The sequence below is a fragment of the Pseudophryne corroboree genome, chromosome 10, assembly GCF_028390025.1.
Source record: "Pseudophryne corroboree isolate aPseCor3 chromosome 10, aPseCor3.hap2, whole genome shotgun sequence".
Classification (NCBI taxonomy): Eukaryota; Metazoa; Chordata; class Amphibia; order Anura; family Myobatrachidae; genus Pseudophryne; species Pseudophryne corroboree.
In genome coordinates, this window is record NC_086453.1 from 370,249,384 (window position 1) to 370,271,246 (window position 21,863).

Consider the following 21,863-nt stretch of genomic DNA (forward strand, 5'->3'; position numbering starts at 1 on the left):
CTTTTCTTTCTTTTATAGGATAAAACTAGGGAGTTCAAAAAGTCCCTCCGCAGTAAACAATCTTTCAACACTTACAGGCATATTCAATTAGCCGCAAGGGTTACCTCGCAGCTAATTGTCGAGTAATTACCCAGTGGCACAGGGTAAAGCTATTCATAAAATAGCATTTTTCCCATGCCTATAACCCACTGATTTTGGTAAACTGCAGAAACAATGGGTTTTTCACGCGCGTGAACCCCGATTGTGCCCTTTTCTCGCTGGCTTTGCCTCACAGCTCCTGTAGCTGAAAGGAAAAGTACACCATCGGGAATTCACGTGCGCGTGAATTCTCCTACTTAAATCACGCTGCCTCCGATAATTAGATAAATATGTAACAAATTCTCTTTTATTTCATGTAAACATCGTGTATAAAAACAATGATGGCGTCATATTACTTGGCACACATTCTCTGCGTGGTGCCTGGCTTAGCACACAGTCACTGCGGAGGGACTTTTTGAACTCCCTTTTTTGTGATTCTTGTTTTGTGATTCTTCTTTAGGTTACTTTCACCAAAATGAATTTGGCCCATAAAATAGACCCATTGTGTGACTGCTAATATTTACATTGATACTGAATGTCTGTACTGTACAATGTGTGTCTGTTTTCTCTTAGGGGGTCATTCCGAGTTGATCACTCGCTAGCTACTTTTTGCAGCGCTGCGAACAGATAGTTGCCACCTATGGGGGAGTGTATTTTCGCTTTGCAAGTGTGCAAACGCTTGAGCAGCCGAGCGCTACAGAAAAGTTTTGTGCAGTTTCTGAGTAGGTCTGAGCTTACTTAGCCGCTGCGATCACTTCAGCCTGTCCGGTCCCGGAATTAACGTCAGACACCCGCCCTGCAAACGCTTGGACACGCCTGCGTTTTTCCTGCCACTTCCAGAAAACGGTCAGTTGCCACCCACAAACGCCTTCTTCCTGTCAATCTCCTTGCGATCGGCTGTGCGAATGGATTCTTTGTTAAATCCATCGCACAGCAATGATCCGCTTTGTACCCATACGACGCGCCTGCGCATTGCGGTACATACGCATGCGCAGTAGTGACTTGATCGCAGCGCAGCAAAAAAACCTAGCGTGCAGTCAGGTCGGAATGACCCCCTTAGTTACTCTATAGTTACTCTATAATAACTCTTTGTACTTTACTTTTAATGAACTCTTAACATACAGTAAAATGTAAAAAGGCAGGAATCCGGGTGGAAGATAGACAGTAAATAGACAGATCAACAGCGGAAGGTTGACAGTCAATAAGTCGACAGGGTCAATATATCGACAGGATCAAAAGGTCGACATGCAAATGGTCGACACAGAAAAGGTCGCCACATTAGTCATGATTTTTTTTAGTCTACTCAGTCCTGTGGTGCACCACCAAGTACTTCTCACATAGAATACGGGGCGTGCTTGCCCCATATTAATAATATTGGTTGGTTACCTGGATGTGATCACAAATATAGGAATTACTCCCTCTCTTGGCAAGTTTCAGTCTCCGTTGAGTCGGACTGCTGTGCTTGCAGGTGACCGTCACCAATCCCAAACCTCATGCGCGCAGAGTACATGGGGAGGCAGCAGCCTAGGCGTTACCAACACATATCCCCGGACATATAACTGCCCACAGCGCAAATATTACTGCGCATATACAGGATCTGTTATACAATGAATGGAAACCAGTAACAAGTCTATCAGTGTTTAATAATCGTTGTTGATGTTATAAAGTGTAATAATAACTTACAAAGCATACGTATCTACAAACATGCAGACAAGTCAATGTAAGTGGCTAGCAGTTACTATAATGTTTAGGCGCTGCCACAGTCACCTTGTGCGTAACTAACTATATACAAAGCATCATGACGGTGCATCGGTCACAATCCTCCTACAGGGCTCCGGGACTGACAAAATAGGTAGGGCCCCTCCCTCCCCCCCAAAAATATTCTGCTGCACGTACTGCTCCACCGCTACATGATGTCATACACCGTGACGTAACATATAGGGGGTGGTCTTCAGTATGCCGGCTGTTGGGATCCTGGCGCACAGTATACCGGCGCCGGAATCCCGACAGCCGGCATACTGACACTTATTCTCCCTCGTGGGGGTCCACGACCCACCTGGAGGGAGAATAAAGTGGCGCGCGTAGCAAGGGGCTCCTTTGCGCTCGCCACACTGTCGGTATGCCGGCAGTCGGGCTCCCGGCGCCGGTATGCTGGTCGCCGGGAGCCCGACCGCCGGCATACCATACTACACCCCATATAGGTGGAGTGTTGCAGAGCTACAGGAACGGTTCACAGAGAGCTGATACGCAGATATGGCTTGTTTTAAGAAGTTCTCCCTGCGCATCAGACTACTGTTGACTCACAGACTGGTGCAGCTCTACAGATGGCAGTAGGAGCCAGAAGTGGGCCCCCCTCTCTGCATGGGTTCTGGACACCAGTCCCCTCAGTCCCCCCCCTGGTGGCTGCCCTGCCCTCCTATATAGTGCTGCGCTGATTGTAGGCCGAGCAGAAGATACAGTAGGTGAGTCTCAAACACGCTACCGCTAATATGTCACCACCGATGTACAAATCTCCGGCATGCTGACAGATCTCCATGGTAAAAGTCTCCGATGTCAGCAGCTGGGCCGCGTCAGGCTGTCATGTGACCCTATATCATAAGGCTTTATGCACATATTATATAGGAGCTATTTGATATGAAGGGCTCTGAGAGAAGCCACCGCCGCTTTCTCTTTCTCGTGTCTGGCCTGCAGCTCTTCCAGTAGTTTTATCTGCGGGAAGAGGGAGTCGTGGCTCATGGCTCGCCTCTCCGGTACCTCTGCTCTCATTTCGTCCGGCGCTTTAGGCGAAGGCTGCGGCCGCGGAACCTTCTTGGCATATTCCAGGCTCTGTGAAGAGACCGACAAACCCAAAATAAGAGCGCTGTAAGAGACACACTCTCTGTATGGTGTCAGATATGTAACGGCCAAGCTAAACTGATGGGATGAGATCGGAAATTCTGGCGGCTGGGATCACGAAGGTCAGTGGGAGGCTGTCAGTGTACGGTTTAGAATATAGTGTTAGCTACGCTCCCTGCCAGTCTGATGTACCAACTATTCACATGGCTGTTTCTCGCCAATTTGTCTCGCAGTGCGAGATGCCCCCCCCCCCCCATAGATATAAAAATAAAGAGCGCGCGCTCCCGGCAAGGCAGAGGTCCTCTTCCATCCTGCTCTTCGGCCTGCGCCTGCCCGCCTCTCCGTCCTCCTAACTTGCCCACCATGTCCTGGCTCCCACACCTCCCCGTCATCAGTACTCCGCTTGGGGACGGAGTTTCGTTTAATGACGCGTTTGCGTCGTGAAGTCACGACGCAAATGTGTCATTACACAAAACTCCACCCCCTGAGCGGAGTAGTAATAAGGGGGAGGAGGGGGGAGCACAAACTGATCCAGCAAGAGCCGCGGCGGGTGCCCCGTGCGAATGCATGCCTCGCCCACCCAAGAAATGGCTCTGACTATACAGACATGACTGTGACACCAGTGGGAGTGGGAGGCTGTCAGTGTACGGTTTAGAGTATAGTGTTAGCTACGCTCCCTGCCAGTCTGATACCGATGACCCCGCCCTGACTACACAGACATGACTGTGACACCAGTGGGAGTGGGAGTCCCATTATTATCAGTATAGCAGGGAGAGGGGATGACACAATTCCGCACCTTTTGCCGCTTTCCTTGATGCTTCTCATTCTGTACAACCGGCATTTCCCGAGCCTTGATTGGTCGGCTCCTGTTACGCTCCTGAATCAGTTTCGCGTATTCCTTTTGTTGTCTGAGCTGTTCTTTCTGAAGGCAATAATGAAATGTGAAGTAATATTAGTGTGACACGTCCCACATGCGGCCTCATTACTCAATAACTGCAGCATAACATCTTTCTTATAATGAACTGAGGGGGACATTTACTAAGCAGTGATAAGAGCGGAGAAGTGAGCCAGTGGAGAAATTTCCTCATCAACCAATCAGCAGCTCTGTATAATTTTATAGTATGCAATTTATAGATGTTACTTCAGTGCTAATTGGTTGCCATGGGAAACTTCTCCGCTGGCTCACTTCTCCCCTCTTATCACTGCTTAGTAAATGTACTCCTGAATCTGCAGACTTGGGGCGTAATTCAGCATGACTTGTAGAAAACACAAAACTACAACTCCTTTCTCTAGCATGAGGGGGGCCGCCCAGCACGGGACAAGGCCGTCCTACATGCCGAGTCCTCCCCCCCACCCCTTCCCCGCTGAAATGCGAGTGCATCGCTATACAGCGATGCGCTTGCATTTTATGGGTTACGCCCTGCCTAGCTGTGAAGGCAGTTGCTGGGCAGCCATGACCGCGTCCCTCACAACGCTGCACGATGCTCCTAAAAACGCTGCTGCAACTCCCCGTCTGTGCTAGGACATAGACTGCGCTTGCGTGGTTCTGGAATATGATGAGCTACCGGAAGAGGAGAGTTATCAGGGAATGCTTGAAGGTTTGGAGACTAGAGGAAAGTCTTGTTGTGCGAGGAAGGTTAAAGCGCGTGGGGCATTCCTGTGAATTAAAGGGGGTGAGCAATAAGGAGGTAGTCAGTGACATATGGATGGGGCGGAGCAGTGTAATGGAGGTAGTCAGTGATATATGGATGGGGCGGAGCAGTGTAATGGAGGTAGTCAGTGATATATGGATGGGGCGGAGTAGTGTAATGGAGGTAGTCAGTGATATATGGATGAGGCGGAGCAGTGTAATGGAGGTAGTCGGTGATATATGGATGAGGCGGAGCAGTGTAATGGAGGTAGTCAGTGATATATGGATGAGGTGGAGCAGTGTGATGGAGGTAGTCAGTGATATATGGATGGGGCGGAGTAGTGTAATGGAGGTAGTCAGTGATATATGGATGAGGTGGAGCAGTGTAATGGAGGTAGTCAGTGATATATGGATGAGGTGGAGCAGTGTAATGGAGGTAGTCAGTGATATATGGATGAGGTGGAGCAGTGTAATGGAGGTAGTCAGTGATATATGGATGAGGTGGAGCAGTGTAATGGAGGTAGTCAGTGATATATGGATGGGGCGGAGTAGTGTAATGGAGGTAGTCAGTGATATATGGATGGGGCGGAGCAGTGTAATGGAGGTAGTCAGTGATATATGGATGGGGCGGAGCAGTGTAATGGAGGTAGTCAGTGATATATGGATGGGGCGGAGCAGTGTAATGGAGGTAGTCAGTGATATATGGATGGGGCGGAGCAGTGTAATGGAGGTAGTCAGTGATATATGGATGGGGCGGAGCAGTGTAATGGAGGTAGTCAGTGATATATGGATGGGGCGGAGCAGTGTAATGGAGGTAGTCAGTGATATATGGATGGGGTGGAGCAGTGTAATGGAGGTAGTCAGTGATATATGGATGGGGCGGAGCAGTGTAATGGAGGTAGTCAGTGATATATGGATGAGGTGGAGCAGTGTAATGGAGGTAGTCAGTGATATATGGATGGGGTGGAGCAGTGTAATGGAGGTAGTCAGTGATATATGGATGGGGCAGAGCAGTGTAGTGGAGGTAGTCAGTGATATATGGATGAGGTGGAGCAGTGTAATGGAGGTAGTCAGTGATATATGGATGAGGTGGAGCAGTGTAATGGAGGTAGTCAGTGATATATGGATGGGGCGGAGCAGTGTGATGGAGGTAGTCAGTGACATATGGATGGGGCGGAGCAGTGTGATGGAGGTAGTCAGTGATATATGGATGGGGCGGAGCAGTGTAATGGAGGTAGTCAGTGATATATGGATGGGGCGGAGTAGTGTAATGGAGGTAGTCAGTGATATATGGATGGGGCGGAGCAGTGTGATGGAGGTAGTCAGTGATATATGGATGAGGTGGAGCAGTGTGATGGAGGTAGTCAGTGACATATTGATGGGGCGGAGCAGTGTAATGGAGGTAGTCAGTGATATATGGATGGGGCGGAGTAGTGTGATGGAGGTAGCCAGTGATATATGGATGGGGCGGAGCAGTGTAATGGAGGTAGTCAGTGATTTATGGATGGAGCGGAGCAGTGTAATGGAGGTAGTCAGTGATATATGGATGAGGCGGAGCAGTGTAATGGAGGTAGTCAGTGATATATGGATGAGGCGGAGCAGTGTAATGGAGGTAGTCAGTGATATATGGATGGGGCGGAGCAGTGTAATGGAGGTAGTCAGTGATATATGGATGAGGTGGAGCAGTGTAATGGAGGTAGTCAGTGATATATGGATGGGGCGGAGCAGTGTAATGGAGGTAGTCAGTGATATATGGATGGGGCGGAGCAGTGTAATGGAGGTAGTCAGTGATATATGGATGGGGCGGAGCAGTGTAATGGAGGTAGTCAGTGATATATGGATGAGGTGGAGCAGTGTAATGGAGGTAGTCAGTGATATATGGATGAGGTGGAGCAGTGTAGTGGAGGTAGTCAGTGATATATGGATGGTGTGGAGCAGTGTAATGGAGGTAGTCAGTGATATATGGATGGGGCGGAGCAGTGTAATGGAGGTAGTCAGTGACATATGGATGGAGCGGAGCAGTGTAATGGAGGTAGTCAGTGATATATGGATGAGGTGGAGCAGTGTAGTGGAGGTAGTCAGTGATATATGGATGGTGTAGAGCAGTGTAATGGAGGTAGTCAGTGATATATGGATGGAGTGGAGCAGTGTAATGGAGGTACTCAGTGATATATGGATGAGGTGGAGCAGTGTAATGGAGGTAGTCAGTGATATATGGATGGGGCGGAGCAGTGTAATGGAGGTAGTCAGTGATATATGGATGGGGCGGAGCAGTGTGATGGAGGTAGTCAGTGATATATGGATGGGGCGGAGCAGTGTAATGGAGGTAGTCAGTGATATATGGATGAGGTGGAGCAGTGTGATGGAGGTAGTCAGTGATATATGGATGGAGCGGAGCAGTGTGATGGAGGTAGTCAGTGATATATGGATGGAGTGGAACAGTGTAATGGAGGTAGTCAGTGATATATGGATGGGGCGGAGCAGTGTAATGGAGGTAGTCAGTGATATATGGATGGGGCGGAGCAGTGTAATGGAGGTAGTCAGTGATATATGGATGGTGTGGAGCAGTGTGATGGAGGTAGTCAGTGATATATGGATGGAGTGGAGCAGTGTAATGGAGGTAGTCAGTGATATATGGATGAGGTGGAGCAGTGTAATGGAGGTAGTCAGTGATATATGGATGAAGTGGAGCAGTGTAATGGAGGTAGTCAGTGATATATGGATGGGGCGGAGCAGTGTGATGGAGGTAGTCAGTGATATATGGATGGGGCGGAGCAGTGTAATGGAGGTAGTCAGTGATATATGGATGAGGTGGAGCAGTGTAATGGAGGTAGTCAGTGATATATGGATGGGGCGGAGCAGTGTAATGGAGGTAGTCAGTGATATATGGATGGGGTGGAGCAGTGTAATGGAGGTAGTCAGTGATATATGGATGGGGCGGAGCAGTGTAATGGAGGTAGTCAGTGATATATGGATGGGGCGGAGCAGTGTAATGGAGGTAGTCAGTGATATATGGATGAGGTGGAGCAGTGTAATGGAGGTAGTCAGTGATATATGGATGGGGCGGAGCAGTGTAATGGAGGTAGTCAGTGATATATGGATGGGGCGGAGCAGTGTAATGGAGGTAGTCAGTGATATATGAATGGGGCGGAGCAGTGTGATGGAGGTAGTCAGTGATATATGGATGGGGCGGAGCAGTGTGATGGAGGTAGTCAGTGATATATGGATGGGGCGGAGCAGTGTAATGGAGGTAGTCAGTGATATATGGATGGGGCGGAGCAGTGTAATGGAGGTAGTCAGTGATATATGGATGGGGCGGAGTAGTGTAATGGAGGTAGTCAGTGATATATGGATGAGGTGGAGCAGTGTGATGGAGGTAGTCAGTGATATATGGATGGGGCGGAGTAGTGTAATGGAGGTAGTCAGTGATATATGGATGAGGTGGAGCAGTGTAATGGAGGTAGTCAGTGATATATGGATGGGGCGGAGCAGTGTAATGGAGGTAGTCAGTGATATATGGATGGGGCGGAGCAGTGTAAATAAGATTTTACTTACCGATAAATCTATTTCTCGTAGTCCGTAGTGGATGCTGGGGACTCCGTCAGGACCATGGGGATTAGCGGCTCCGCAGGAGACAGGGCACAAAAATAAAGCTTTAGGATCAGGTGGTGTGCACTGGCTCCTCCCCCTATGACCCTCCTCCAAGCCTCAGTTAGGATACTGTGCCCGGACGAGCGTACACAATAAGGAAGGATTTTGAATCCCGGGTAAGACTCATACCAGCCACACCAATCACACCGTACAACTTGTGATCTGAACCCAGTTAACAGTATGACAACGTAGGAGCCTCTGAACAGACGGCTCACAACAATAACAACCCGATTTTTTTATTTTTTTTGTAACAATAACTTTGTACAAGTATTGCAGACAATCCGCACTTGGGATGGGCGCCCAGCATCCACTACGGACTACGAGAAATAGATTTATCGGTAAGTAAAATCTTATTTTCTCTAACGTCCTAGTGGATGCTGGGGACTCGGTCAGGACCATGGGGATTATACCAAAGCTCCCAAACGGGCGGGAGAGTGCGGATGACTCTGCAGCACCGAATGAGAGAACTCCAGGTCCTCTTTAGCCAGGGTATCAAATTTGTAGAATTTTACAAGCGTGTTCTCCCCCCGACCACGTAGTTGCTCGGCAGAGTTGTAATGCCGAGACCCCTCGGGCAGCCGCCCAGGATGAGCTCGCCTTCCTTGTGGAATGGGCATTTACATATTTTGGCTGTGGCAGGCCTGCCACATAATGTGCAAGCTGAATTGTACTACTCATCCAACTAGCAATCGTCTGCTTAGAAGCAAGAGCACCCAGTTTGTTGGGTGCATACAGGATAACAGCAAGTCAGTTTTCCTGACTCCAGCCGTCCTGGAAACCGATATTTTCAGGGCCCTGACAACATCTAGCAACTTGGAGTCCTCCAAGTCCCTAGTAGCCGCAGGTACCACAATAAGCTGGTTCAGGTGAAACGCTGACACCACCTTAGGGAGAAACTGGGGACGAGTCCGCAGCTCTGCCCTGTCCGAATGGACAATCAGATATGGGCTTTTTTGTGAGACAAAGCCGCCAATTCTGACACTCGCCTGGCCGAGGCCAGGGCCAACATCATGGTCACTTTCCATGTGAGATATTTAAAATCCACAGATTTGAGCGGTTTAAACCAATGTGATTTGAGGAATCCCAGCACTACGTTGAGATCCCACAGTGCCACTGGAGGCACAAAAGGGGGTTGTATATGCAGTACTCCCTTGACAAACTTCTGGACTTCAGGAACTGAAGCCAATTCTTTCTGGAAGAAAATTGACAGGGCCGAAATTTGAACCTTAATGGACCCCAATCAGAGGTCCATAGACAGTGACACTCCTGTTTGCAGGAAATGCAGGAATCGACCGAGTTGAAATTTCTTCGTGGAGCCTTCCTGGCCTCACACCACGCAACATATTTTCGCCACATGTGGTGATAATGTTGTGCGGTCACGTCCTTCCTGGCTTTGACCATGGTAGGAAAGACCTCTTCCGGAATGCCTTTTTCCCTTAGGATCCGGCGTTCAACCGCCATGCCGTCAAACGCAGCCGCGGTAAGTCTTGGAACAGACATGGTACGTGCTGAAGCAAGTCCCTTCTTAGCGGCAGAGGTCATGAGTTCTCTGTGAGTATCTCTTGAAGTTCCGGGTACCAAGTCCTTCTTGGCCAATCCGGAGCCACGAGTATAGTTCTTACTCCTCTACGTCTTATAATTCTCAATACCTTGGGTATGAGAAGCAGAGGAGGAAACACATACACCGACTGGTACGCCCACGGTGTTACCAGAACGTCCACAGCTATTGCCTGAAAGTCTCTTGACCTGGCGCAATACCTGTCCAGTTTTTTGTTCAGGCTGGACGCCATCATGTACACCTTTGGTCTTTCCCAACGGTTCACAATCATGTGGAAAACTTCCCGATAAAGTCCCCACTCTCCCGGGTGGAGGTCGTGCCTGCTGAGGAAGTCTGCTTCCCAGTTGTCCACTCCCGGAATGAACACTGCTGACAGTGCTATCTCATGATTTTCTGCCCAGCGAAAAATCCTTGCAGTTTTTGCCATTGCCCTCCTGCTTCTTGTGCCGCCCTGTCTGTTTACGTGGGCGACTGCCGTGATGTTGTCCCACTGGATCAATACCGGCTGACCTTGAAGCAGAGGTCTTGCTAAGCTTAGAGCATCATAAATTGCCCTTAGCTCCAGTATATTTATGTGGAGAAAAGTCTCCAGACTTGATCACACTCCCTGGAAATTTTTTCCCTGTGTGACTGCTCCCCAGCCTCTCAGGCTGGCCTCCGTGGTCACCAGCATCCAATCCTGAATGCCGAATCTGCGGCCCTCTAGAAGATGAGCACTCTGTAACCACCACAGGAGAGACACCCTTGTCCTTGGAGATAGGGTTATCCGCCTATGCATCTGAAGATGCGATCCGGACCATTTGTCCAGCAGATACCACTGAAAAGTTCTTGCATGGAATCTGCCGAATGGAATCGCTTCGTAATAAGCCACCATTTTTCCCAGGACTCTTGTGCAATGATACACTGACACTTTTCCTGGTTTTAGGAGGTTCCTGACTAGCTCGGATAACTCCCTGGCTTTCTCCTCCGGGAGAAACACCTTTTTCTGGACTGTGTCCAGAATCATCCCTAGGAACAGCAGACGTGTCGTCGGAAACAACTGCGGTTTTGGAATATTTAGAATCCACCCGTGCTGTCGTAGAACTACTTGAGATAGTGCTACTCCGACCTCCAACTGTTCTCTGGACCTTGCTCTTATCAGGAGGTCGTCCATTTTCTTCGAAGAAGAATCATCATTTCGGGCATTACCTTGGTAAAGACCCGGAGTGCCGTGGACAATCCAAACGGCAGCGTCTGAAACTGATAGTGACAGTTCTGTACCACGAACCTGAGATACCCTTGGTGAGAAGGGCAAATTGGGACATGGAGGTAAGCATCCCTGATGTCCCGGGACACCATATAGTCCCCTTCTTCCTGGTTCGCTATCACTGCTCTGAGTGACTCCATCTTGATTTGAATCTTTGTAAGTGTTCAAATATTTCAGATTTAGAATAGGTCTCACCGAGCCTTCTGGTTTCAGTACCACAATATAGTGTGGAATAATACCCCTTTCCTTGTTGTAGGAGGGGTACTTTGATTATCACCTGCTGGGAATACAGCTTGTGAATTGTTTCCAATACTGGCTCCCTGTCGGAGGGAGACGTTGGTAAAGCAGACTTCAGGAACCTGCGAGGGGAAACGTCTCGACTTTCCAATCTGTACCCCTGGGATACTACTTGTAGGATCCAGGGGTTCTGTACGGCTCCAGCGTCATGCTGAGAACTTGGCAGAAGCGGCGGAAGGCTTCTGTTCCTGGGAATGGGCTGCCTGCTGCAGTCTTCTTCCCTTTCCTCTTTTCCTGGGCAGATATGCTTATGGGGACGAAAGGACTGAGGCTGAAAAGACGGTGTCTTTTTCTGCATAGATGTGACTTAGGGTAAAAAACGGTGGATTTCCCAGCAGTTGCCGTGGCCACCAGGTCCGATGGACCGACCCCAAATAACTCCTCCCCTTTATACGGCAATACATCTTTGTGCCGTTTGGAATCTGCATCACCTGACCACTGTCGTGTCCATAAACATCTTTTGGCAGATATGGACATCGCACTTACTCTTGATGCCAGAGTGCAAATATCCCTCTGTGCATCTCGCATATATAGAAATGCATTCTTTAAATGCTCTATAGTAAATAAAATACTGTCCCTGTCAAGGGTATCAATATTTCTCTAACGTCCTAGTGGATGCTGGGGACTCCATCAGGACCATGGGGATTAGCGGGCTCCGCAGGAGACAGGGCACATCTAAAAAGCCTTTTAGGTCACATGGTGTGTACTGGCTCCTCCCCCTATGACCCTCCTCCAAGCCTCAGTTAGGTTTTTGTGCCCGTCCGAGAGGGTGCAATCTAGGTGGCTCTCTTAAAGAGCTAGTTAGAAAGTTTTTTTTTTTTTTAGGTTTCTAATCAGTGTCTCCTGCTGGCGACAGGAGCACTGCAACGAGGGACTTAGGGGAGAGACTTGCAACTCACCTGCCTGCAGGAGGATTGAAGTCTTAGGCTACTGGACACTGAGCTCCAGAGGGAGTCGGAACACAGGTCAGCCTGGGGTTCGTCCCGGAGCCGCGCCGCCGATCCCCCTTACAGACGCTGAAGAACGGCAGAACGGAGGTCCGGAAACAGGCGGCAGAAGACTTCAGTCTTCATAGAGGTAGCGCACAGCACTGCAGCTGTGCGCCATTGTTGCTACACGGCTCACGGATCTCGGTCACGGAGGGTGCAGGGCGCTGCTGGGGGCGCCCTGGGCAGCAATATAGAGTACCTTAGAGGCAAATAAATACATCACATATAGCCATTAAGGCTATATGTATGTATTTAACCCAGGCCAGTTTATTAAAAAAACCGGGAGAAAAGCCGCCGAAAAAGGGGCGGAGCTTATTCTCCTCAGCACTCGGCGCCATTTTCCTGCACGGCTCCGCTGGTGAGGAAGGCTCCCACGACTCTCCCCTGCACTGCACTACAGAAACAGGGTAACAAAGAGAGGGGGGGCATAAATTGGCGATATAATTATATATTGAGAGCGCATATATAGAAACAACACCTTCTAGGGTTGTTATATACAGTATAGCGCTTTTGGTGTGTGCTGGCAAACTCTCCCTCTGTCTCCCCAAAGGGCTAGGAGGGTCCTGTCTTCAATAGAGCATTCACTGTGTGGCTGCTGTGTGTGTCGGTACGTGTGTGTCGACATGTATGAGGACGAAGTTGGTGTGGAGGCAGAGCAATTGCCGATGATGGTAATGTCACCCCCTAGGGAGTCGACACCGGAATGGATGGCTTTGGTTATGGAATTACGTGATAATGTCAGCACATTACAAAAGTCAGTTGACGAAATGAGACGCCCGGCAAACCAGTTAGTACCGGTTCAGGCATCTCAGACACCGTCAGGGGCTGTAAAACGTCCCTTACCTCAGTCAGTCGACACGGGTACCGACACAGATGAATCTAGTGTCGACGGTGAGGAAGTAAACGTATTTTCCAATAGGGCCACACGTTATATGATCACGGCAATGAAGGAGGCTTTGCAGCTCTCTGATACTACTGGTACCTCAAAAAGGGGTATTATGTGGGGGGTTAAAAAACTGCCTGTATTTTTCCCAGAATCAGAGGAATTGAATGATGTGTGTGATGAAGCGTGGGTTACCCCCGATAGAAAATTGCCAATTTCAAAGAAGTTATTGGCATTATACCCTTTCCCACCAGAGGTTAGGGCGCGCTGGGAAACACCCCCTAGGGTGGATAAGGCGCTCACACGTTTATCAAAGCAAGTGGCGTTGCCGTCTCCTGATACGGCCGCCCTCAAGGATCCAGCAGATAGGAGGCTGGAAACTACACTGAAGAGTATATACACGCATACTGGTGTTATACTGCGACCGGCAATAGCCTCAGCCTGGATGTGCAGTGCTGGGGTAGTGTGGTTGGATTCTCTGACTGAAAATATTGATACCCTGGATAGGGACAGTATTTTATTGACTCTAGAGCAATTAAAGGATGCTTTTCTTTATATGCGAGATGCTCAGAGAGATGTTTGTACTCTAGCATCAAGAGTAAGCGCAATGTCCATATCTGCCAGAAGAAGTTTATGGACGCGACAGTGGTCAGGTGATGCGGATTCCAAGAGGCATATGGAAGTATTGCCAAACAAGGGAGAGGAATTGTTTGGGGTCGGTCTTTCGGACTTGGTGGCCACGGCAACTGCCGGCAAATCCACTTTTTTACCTCAGACTCCTTCCCAACAGAAAAAGACACCGTCTTTTCAGCCGCAGTCCTTTCGCTCCTATAAAAAGCGACCAAAAGGACAGTCTTATCTGCCGCGAGGCAGAGGAAAGGGTAAGAAAGGGCAGCAAGCAGCCCCTACCCAGGAACAGAAGCCCGCCCCGGTTTCTACAAAGCCATCAGCATGACGCTGGGGCTGTACAAGTGGACTTAGGAACGGTGGGGGGTCGGCTCAAAAATTTCAGCAATCAATGGGATCACTCACAAGTAGACCCGTGGGTCCTGCAGATAATATCTCAGGGGTACATGCTGGAGTTCAAAAGGTCTCCTCCTCGCCGGTTCCTAAAGTCTGCTTTACCAACGTCTCCCTCAGAAAGGACGTTGGTTTTGGAAGCCATTCACAAGCTGTATTCTCAGCAGGTGATAGTCAAGGTACCCCTCCTACAACAGGGAAAGGGGTATTATTCCACACTATTTGTGGTACCGAAACCGGACGGTTCGGTAAGACCTATTCTAAATCTGAAATCCTTGAACCTGTATATACAGAAATTCAAGTTCAAGATGGAGTCACTCAGAGCAGTGATAGCAAACCTGGAAGAGGGGGACTTCATGGTGTCCTTGGACATAAAAGATGCTTATCTACATGTCCCAATTTACCCTTCACACCAAGGGTATCTCAGGTTCGTGATACAAGACTGTCATTATCAGTTTCAAACGCTGCCGTTTGGTTTGTCCACGGCTCCTCGGGTCTTTACCAAGGTAATGACCGAAATGATGGTTCTTCTACGAAGAAAAGGCGTATTAATTATCCCGTACTTGGACGATCTCCTAATAAGGGCAAAGTCCAGAGAACAGCTGGAAGCCAGTGTGGCACTATCACAAGTAGTGCTTCGGCAACATGGGTGGATTCTAAATCTTCCAACATCTCAATTGACTCCGACAACACATCTGTTGTTTTTGGGCATGATTCTGGACACGGTTCAGAAAAAGGTATTTCTCCCAGAGGAGAAGGCAAAGGAGCTATCCGAACTTGTCAGGAACCTCCTAAAACCAGGAACTGTGTCAGTACATCAATGCACGAGAGTCCTGGGAAAAATGGTGGCTTCGTACGAAGCGATTCCTTTCGGCAGATTCCATACAGGACTGGGTCCTGGTGACTACGGATGCCAGCCTACGAGGTTGGGGAGCAGTCACAAAGGGAAGAAACTTCCAGGGTGTGTGGTCAAACCTGGAAAAGTCTCTTCACATAAATATACTGGAGCTAAGAGCGATATACAATGCCCTAAGCCAAGCAAGACCTCTGCTTCAGGATCAGCCGGTGCTGATCCAGTCCGACAACATCACGGCAGTCGCCCACGTCAACCGACAAGGCGGCACGAGAAGCAGAAGTGCAATGACGGAAACTGCACGGATTCTGCGCTGGGCGGAGAATCATGTCGTAGCACTGTCAGCAGTGTTCATCCCGGGAGTGGACAACTGGAAGCAGACTTCCTCAGCAGACACGACCTTCACCCGGGAGAGTGGGGACTTCATCCAGAAGTTTTCAACATGATGGTGAACCGTTGGGAAAAACCAAAGGTGGACGTGATGGCGTCTCGCCTCAACAAAAAGTTGGACAGGTATTGCGTCAGGTCAAGAGACCCACAGGCAATAGCTGTGGACGCTCTGGTAACACCATGGGTGTACCAGTCAGTATATGTGTTCCCTCCTCTGCCTCTCATACCAAAGGTACTGAGAATTATACGGAAAAGAGGAGTAAGAACAATACTGGTAGCTCCGGACTGGCCAAGAAGAACTTGGTATCCAGAACTTCAAGAGATGCTCACGGAGGATCCGTGGCCTCTACCTCTAAGAAGGGACCTGCTTCAACAGGGACCTTGTATGTTCCAAGACTTACCGCGACTGCGTTTGACGGCATGGCGGTTGAACGCCGGATTCTAAAAGAAAAGGGCATTCCTGAGGAAGTTATTCCGACTTTAATTAAAGCCAGGAAAGATGTGACCGCACAACATTATCACCGTATTTGGAGAAAATATGTTGCGTGGTGTGAGGCCAAGAAGGCTCCAACGGAAGAATTTCAATTGGGTCGATTCTTACATTTCCTGCAAGCAGGATTGTCTATGGGCCTAAAATTGGGGTCCATTAAAGTTCAAATTTCGGCCTTATCAATTTTCTTCCAGAAAGAATTGGCGTCAGTGCCTGAAGTACAAACTTTTGTCAAAGGTGTACTACATATACAACCCCCAATAGTGCCTCCAGTGGCACCGTGGGATTTGAACGTGGTTCTAAATTTTCTCAAATCTCATTGGTTTGAGCCTTTAAAATCGGTAGATTTAAAATACCTTACATGGAAGGTAACCATGCTATTGGCCCTGGCTTCAGCCAGGAGAGTGTCAGAGTTGGCGGCTTTGTCGTACAAAAGCCCATATCTGATATTCCATTCGGACAGGGCAGAATTGAGGACACGTCCTCAATTTCTCCCTAAGGTGGTGTCAGCGTTTCACCTGAACCAGCCTATTGTGGTGCCTGCGGCTACTAGCGATTTGGAGGACTCCAAGTTACTGGACGTTGTCAGAGCATTGAAAATATATATTTCAAGGACAGCTGGAGTCAGAAAATCTGACTCGTTGTTTATATTGTATGCACCCAACAAGATGGGTGCTCCTGCGTCTAAGCAGACGATTGCTCGTTGGATCTGTAGCACAATCCAACTGGCACATTCTGTGGCAGGCCTGCCACAGCCTAAATCTGTAAAGGCCCACTCCACAAGGAAAGTGGGCTCATCCTGGGCGGCTGCCCGAGGGGTCTCGGCATTACAACTTTGCCGAGCAGCTACGTGGTCAGGGGAGAACACGTTTGTAAAATTTTACAAATTTGATACTCTGGCTAAGGAGGACCGGGAGTTCTCTCATTCGGTGCTGCAGAGTCATCCGCACTCTCCCGCCCGTTTGGGAGCTTTGGTATAATCCCCATGGTCCTGACGGAGTCCCCAGCATCCACTAGGACGTTAGAGAAAATAAGATTTTACTTACCGATAAATCTATTTCTCGTAGTCCGTAGTGGATGCTGGGCGCCCATCCCAAGTGCGGATTGTCTGCAATGTTTGTACATAGTTATTGTTACAAAAATCGGGTTATTACTATTGTTGTGAGCCATCTTTTTAGAGGCTACTTCGTTTTGTTATCATACTGTTAACTGGGTTCAGATCACAAGTTGTACGGTGTGATTGGTGTGGCTGGTATGAGTCTTACCCGGGATTCAAGATCCTTCCTTATTGTGTACGCTCGTCCGGGCACAGTACCTAACTGAGGCTTGGAGGAGGGTCATAGGGGGAGGAGCCAGTACACACCATGTGACCTAAAAGGCTTTTTAGATGTGCCCTGTCTCCTGCGGAGCCCGCTAATCCCCATGGTCCTGACGGAGTCCCCAGCATCCACTACGGACTACGAGAAATAGATTTATCGGTAAGTAAAATCTTATTTTTCAGTCAGGGAATCCGACCAAGCCACCCCCGCGCTGCACATCCAGGCTGAGGCGATCGCTGGTCGCAGTATAACACCAGTATGTGTGTATATACTTTTTAGGATATTTTCCAGCCTCCTATCAGCTGGCTCCTTGAGGGCGGCCGTATCTGGAGACGGTACCGCCACTTGTTTTGATAAGCGTGTGAGCGCCTTATCCACCCTAAGGGGTGTTTCCCAACGCGCCCTAACTTCTGGCGGGAAAGGGTATACCGCCAATAATTTTCTATCGGGGGAACCCCGCGCCTCGTCACACACTTCATTTAATTTATCTGATTCAGGAAAAACTATAGGTAGTTTTTCCACATCCCACATAATACCCTTTTTTGTGGTACTTGTAGTATCAGAAATATGTAACACCTCCTTCATTGCCCTTAACAAGTAACGTGTGGCCCTAAAGGAAAATACGTTTGTTTCTTCACCGTCGACACTGGAGTCAGTGTCCGTGTCTGTGTCGACCGACTGAGGTAAAATGGGCATTATAACGTCCCAGACGGTGTTTTAGACGCCTGGACAGATACTAATATGTTTGCCGGCCGTCTCATGTCGTCAATCGACTTGCAGCGTGTTGACATTATCACGTAATTCCTTAAATAAGCCATCTATTCCGGTGTCGACTCCCTAGAGAGTGACATCACCATTACAGGCAATTTGCTCCGCCTCCCAACATCGTCCTCATACATGTCGACACACACGTACCGACACACAGCACACACACAGGGAATGCTCTGATAGAGGACAGGACCCACTAGCCCTTTGGGGAGACAGAGGGAGAGTTTGCCAGCACACACCAAAAACGCTATAATTATACAGGGACAACCTTTATATAAGTGCTTTTCCCTTATAGCATTTTAATATATGTAGTCATATCGCCAAATAAGTGCCCCCCCTCTCTGTTTTAACCCTGTTTCTGTAGTGCAGTGCAGGGGAGAGCCTGGGAGCCTTCCCACCAGCATTTCTGTGAGGGAAAATGGCGCTGTGTGCTGAGGAGAATAGGCCCCGCCCCCTTTTCGGCGGGCTTCTTCTCCCGTTTTTCTGAGACCTGGCAGGGGTTAAATACATCCATATAGCCCCCAGGGGCTATATGTGATGTATTTTTAGCCATAAAAAAGGTATTATACATTGCTGCCCAGGGCGCCCCCCCAGCGCCCTGCACCCTCCGTGACCGCTGTGTGAAGTGTGCTGACAACAATAGCGCACAGCTGCAGTGCTGTGCGCTACCTCAGGAAGACTGAAAAGTCTTCTGCCGCCTGCATCTGGACCTCTTCCATCTTCGGCATCTGCAAGGGGGGTCGGCGGCGCGGCTCCGGGACGAACCCCAGGGTGAGACCTGTGTTCCGACTCCCTCTGGAGCTAATGGTGTCCAGTAGCCTAAGAAGCCAATCCATCCTGCACGCAGGTGAGTTCACTTCTCTCCCCTAAGTCCCTCGATGCAGTGAGCCTGTTGCCAGCAGGACTCACTGAAAATAAAAAACCTAAAAACTTTTTCTAAGCAGCTCTTTAGGAGAGCCACCTAGATTGCACCCTGCTCGGACGGGCACAAAAACCTAACTGAGGCTTGGAGGAGGGTCATAGGGGGAGGAGCCAGTGCACACCACCTGATCCTAAAGCTTTATTTTTGTGCCCTGTCTCCTGCGGAGCCGCTAATCCCCATGGTCCTGACGGAGTCCCCAGCATCCACTAGGACGTTAGAGAAATGGAGGTAGTCAGTGACATATGGATGGGGCGGAGCAGTGTAATGGAGGTAGTCAGTGATATATGGATGAAGTGGAGCAGTGTAATGGAGGTAGTCAGTGATATATGGATGGGGCGGAGTAGTGTAATGGAGGTAGTCAGTGATATATGGATGAGGTGGAGCAGTGTAATGGAGGTAGTCAGTGATATATGGATGGGGCGGAACAGTGTAATGGAGGTAGTCAGTGATATATGGATGGGGCGGAGCAGTGTAATGGAGGTAGTCAGTGATATATGGATGAGGTGGAGCAGTGTAATGGAGGTAGTCAGTGACATATGGATGAGGTGGAGCAGTGTAATGGAGGTAGTCAGTGATATATGGATGGGGCGGAGCAGTGTAATAGAGGTAGTCAGTGATATATGGATGGGGCGGAGCAGTGTAATGGAGGTAGTCAGTGATATATGGATGGGGCGGAGTAGTGTAATGGAGGTAGTCAGTGATATATGGATGAGGTGGAACAGTGTAATGGAGGTAGTCAGTGATATATGGATGAGGTGGAGCAGTGTAATGGAGGTAGTCAGTGATATATGGATGGGGCGGAGTAGTGTAATGGAGGTAGTCAGTGATATATGGATGAGGTGGAGCAGTGTAATGGAGGTAGTCAGTGATATATGGATGAGGTGGAGCAGTGTAATGGAGGTAGTCAGTGACATATGGATGAGGTGGAGCAGTGTGATGGAGGTAGTCAGTGATATATGGATGAGGTGGAGCAGTGTAATGGAGGTAGTCAGTGATATATGGATGGGGCGGAGCAGTGTAATGGAGGTAGTCAGTGATATATGGATGAGGTGGAGCAGTGTGATGGAGGTAGTCAGTGATATATGGATGAGGTGGAGCAGTGTAATGGAGGTAGTCAGTGATATATGGATGGGGCGGAGCAGTGTAATGGAGGTAGTCAGTGATATATGGATGGGGCGGAGCAGTGTAATGGAGGTAGTCAGTGATATATGGATGGGGCGGAGTAGTGTAATGGAGGTAGTCAGTGATATATGGATGAGGTGGAGCAGTGTAATGGAGGTAGTCAGTGATATATGGATGAGGTGGAGCAGTGTGATGGAGGTAGTCAGTGATATATGGATGGGGTGGAGCAGTGTAATGGAGGTAGTCAGTGATATATGGATGAGGTGGAGCAGTGTAATGGAGGTAGTCAGTGATATATGGATGAGGTGGAGCAGTGTAATGGAGGTAGTCAGTGATATATGGATGGGGCGGAGCAGTGTAATGGAGGTAGTCAGTGATATATGGATGGAGCGGAGCAGTGTAAAGGAGGTAGTCAGTGATATATGGATGGGGCGGAGTAGTGTAATGGAGGTAGTCAGTGATATATGGATGAGGTGGAGCAGTGTAATGGAGGTAGTCAGTGATATATGGTATGGATGAGGTGGAACAGTGTAATGGAGGTAGTCAGTGATATATGGATGAGGCGGAGCAGTGTAATAGAGGTAGTCAGTGATATATGGATGGGGCGGAGCAGTGTAATGGAGGTAGTCAGTGATATATGGATGAGGTGGAACAGTGTAATGGAGGTAGTCAGTGATATATGGATGGGGCGGAGCAGTGTAATGGAGGTAGTCAGTGATATATGGATGGGGTGGAGCAGTGTGATGGAGGTAGTCAGTGATATATGGATGGAGCGGAGCAGTGTAATGGAGGTAGTCAGTGATATATGGATGAGGCGGAGCAGTGTAATGGAGGTAGTCAGTGATATATGGATGGAGCGGAGCAGTGTAATGGAGGTAGTCAGTGATATATGGATGGGGCGGAGCAGTGTAATGGAGGTAGTCAGTGATATATGGATGGGGCGGAGCAGTGTAATGGAGGTAGTCAGTGATATATGGATGAAGTGGAGCAGTGTAATGGAGGTAGTCAGTGATATATGGATGGGGCGGAGCAGTGTAATGGAGGTAGTCAGTGATATATGGATGGGGCGGAGCAGTGTAATGGAGGTAGTCAGTGATATATGGATGAGGTGGAGCAGTGTAAAGGAGGTAGTCAGTGATATATGGATGGGGCGGAGTAGTGTAATGGAGGTAGTCAGTGATATATGGATGGGGCGGAGCAGTGTAATGGAGGTAGTCAGTGATATATGGATGAGGTGGAGCAGTGTAATGGAGGTAGTCAGTGATATATGGATGGGGCGGAGCAGTGTAATGGAGGTAGTCAGTGACATATGGATGGGGCGGAGCAGTGTGATGGAGGTAGTCAGTGATATATGGATGGGGCGGAGCAGTGTGATGGAGGTAGTCAGTGATATATGGATGGAGTGGAGCAGTGTAATGGAGGTAGTCAGTGATATATGGATGAGGTGGAGCAGTGTAATGGAGGTAGTCAGTGATATATGGATGAGGTGGAGCAGTGTAATGGAGGTAGTCAGTGATATATGGATGAGGTGGAGCAGTGTAATGGAGGTAGAAAAGTCAGTGATATAAGGATGAGGTGGAGCAGTGTAATGGAGGTAGTCAGTGATATATGGATGGGGCGGAGCAGTGTAATGGAGGTAGTCAGTGATATATGGATGGGGCAGAGCAGTGTAATGGAGGTAGTCAGTGATATATGGATGGGGCGGAGCAGTGTAATGGAGGTAGTCAGTGATATATGGATGAGGTGGAGCAGTGTAATGGAGGTAGTCAGTGATATATGGATGGGGCGGAGCAGTGTGATGGAGGTAGTCAG

At 48.9% G+C, this 21,863-nt stretch overlaps 1 protein-coding gene across 1 annotated transcript in view; it reads right to left on the minus strand.

The window, feature by feature from the left end:
* Positions 1 to 2,267: 2,267 nt before the first annotated feature.
* Positions 2,268 to 21,863, minus strand: part of JHY (junctional cadherin complex regulator) — a 111,683-nt gene continuing 92,087 nt past the window's right edge. Inside the window, exons 7-8 of the mRNA XM_063943720.1 lie at positions 3,710 to 3,835; positions 2,268 to 2,904 (exon numbers count right to left, since the gene is read on the minus strand). Coding sequence (XP_063799790.1) covers positions 2,704 to 2,904; positions 3,710 to 3,835 — 327 coding nt within the window. The 3' untranslated portion in view covers positions 2,268 to 2,703. The remainder of the gene's footprint in view (positions 2,905 to 3,709; positions 3,836 to 21,863) is intronic.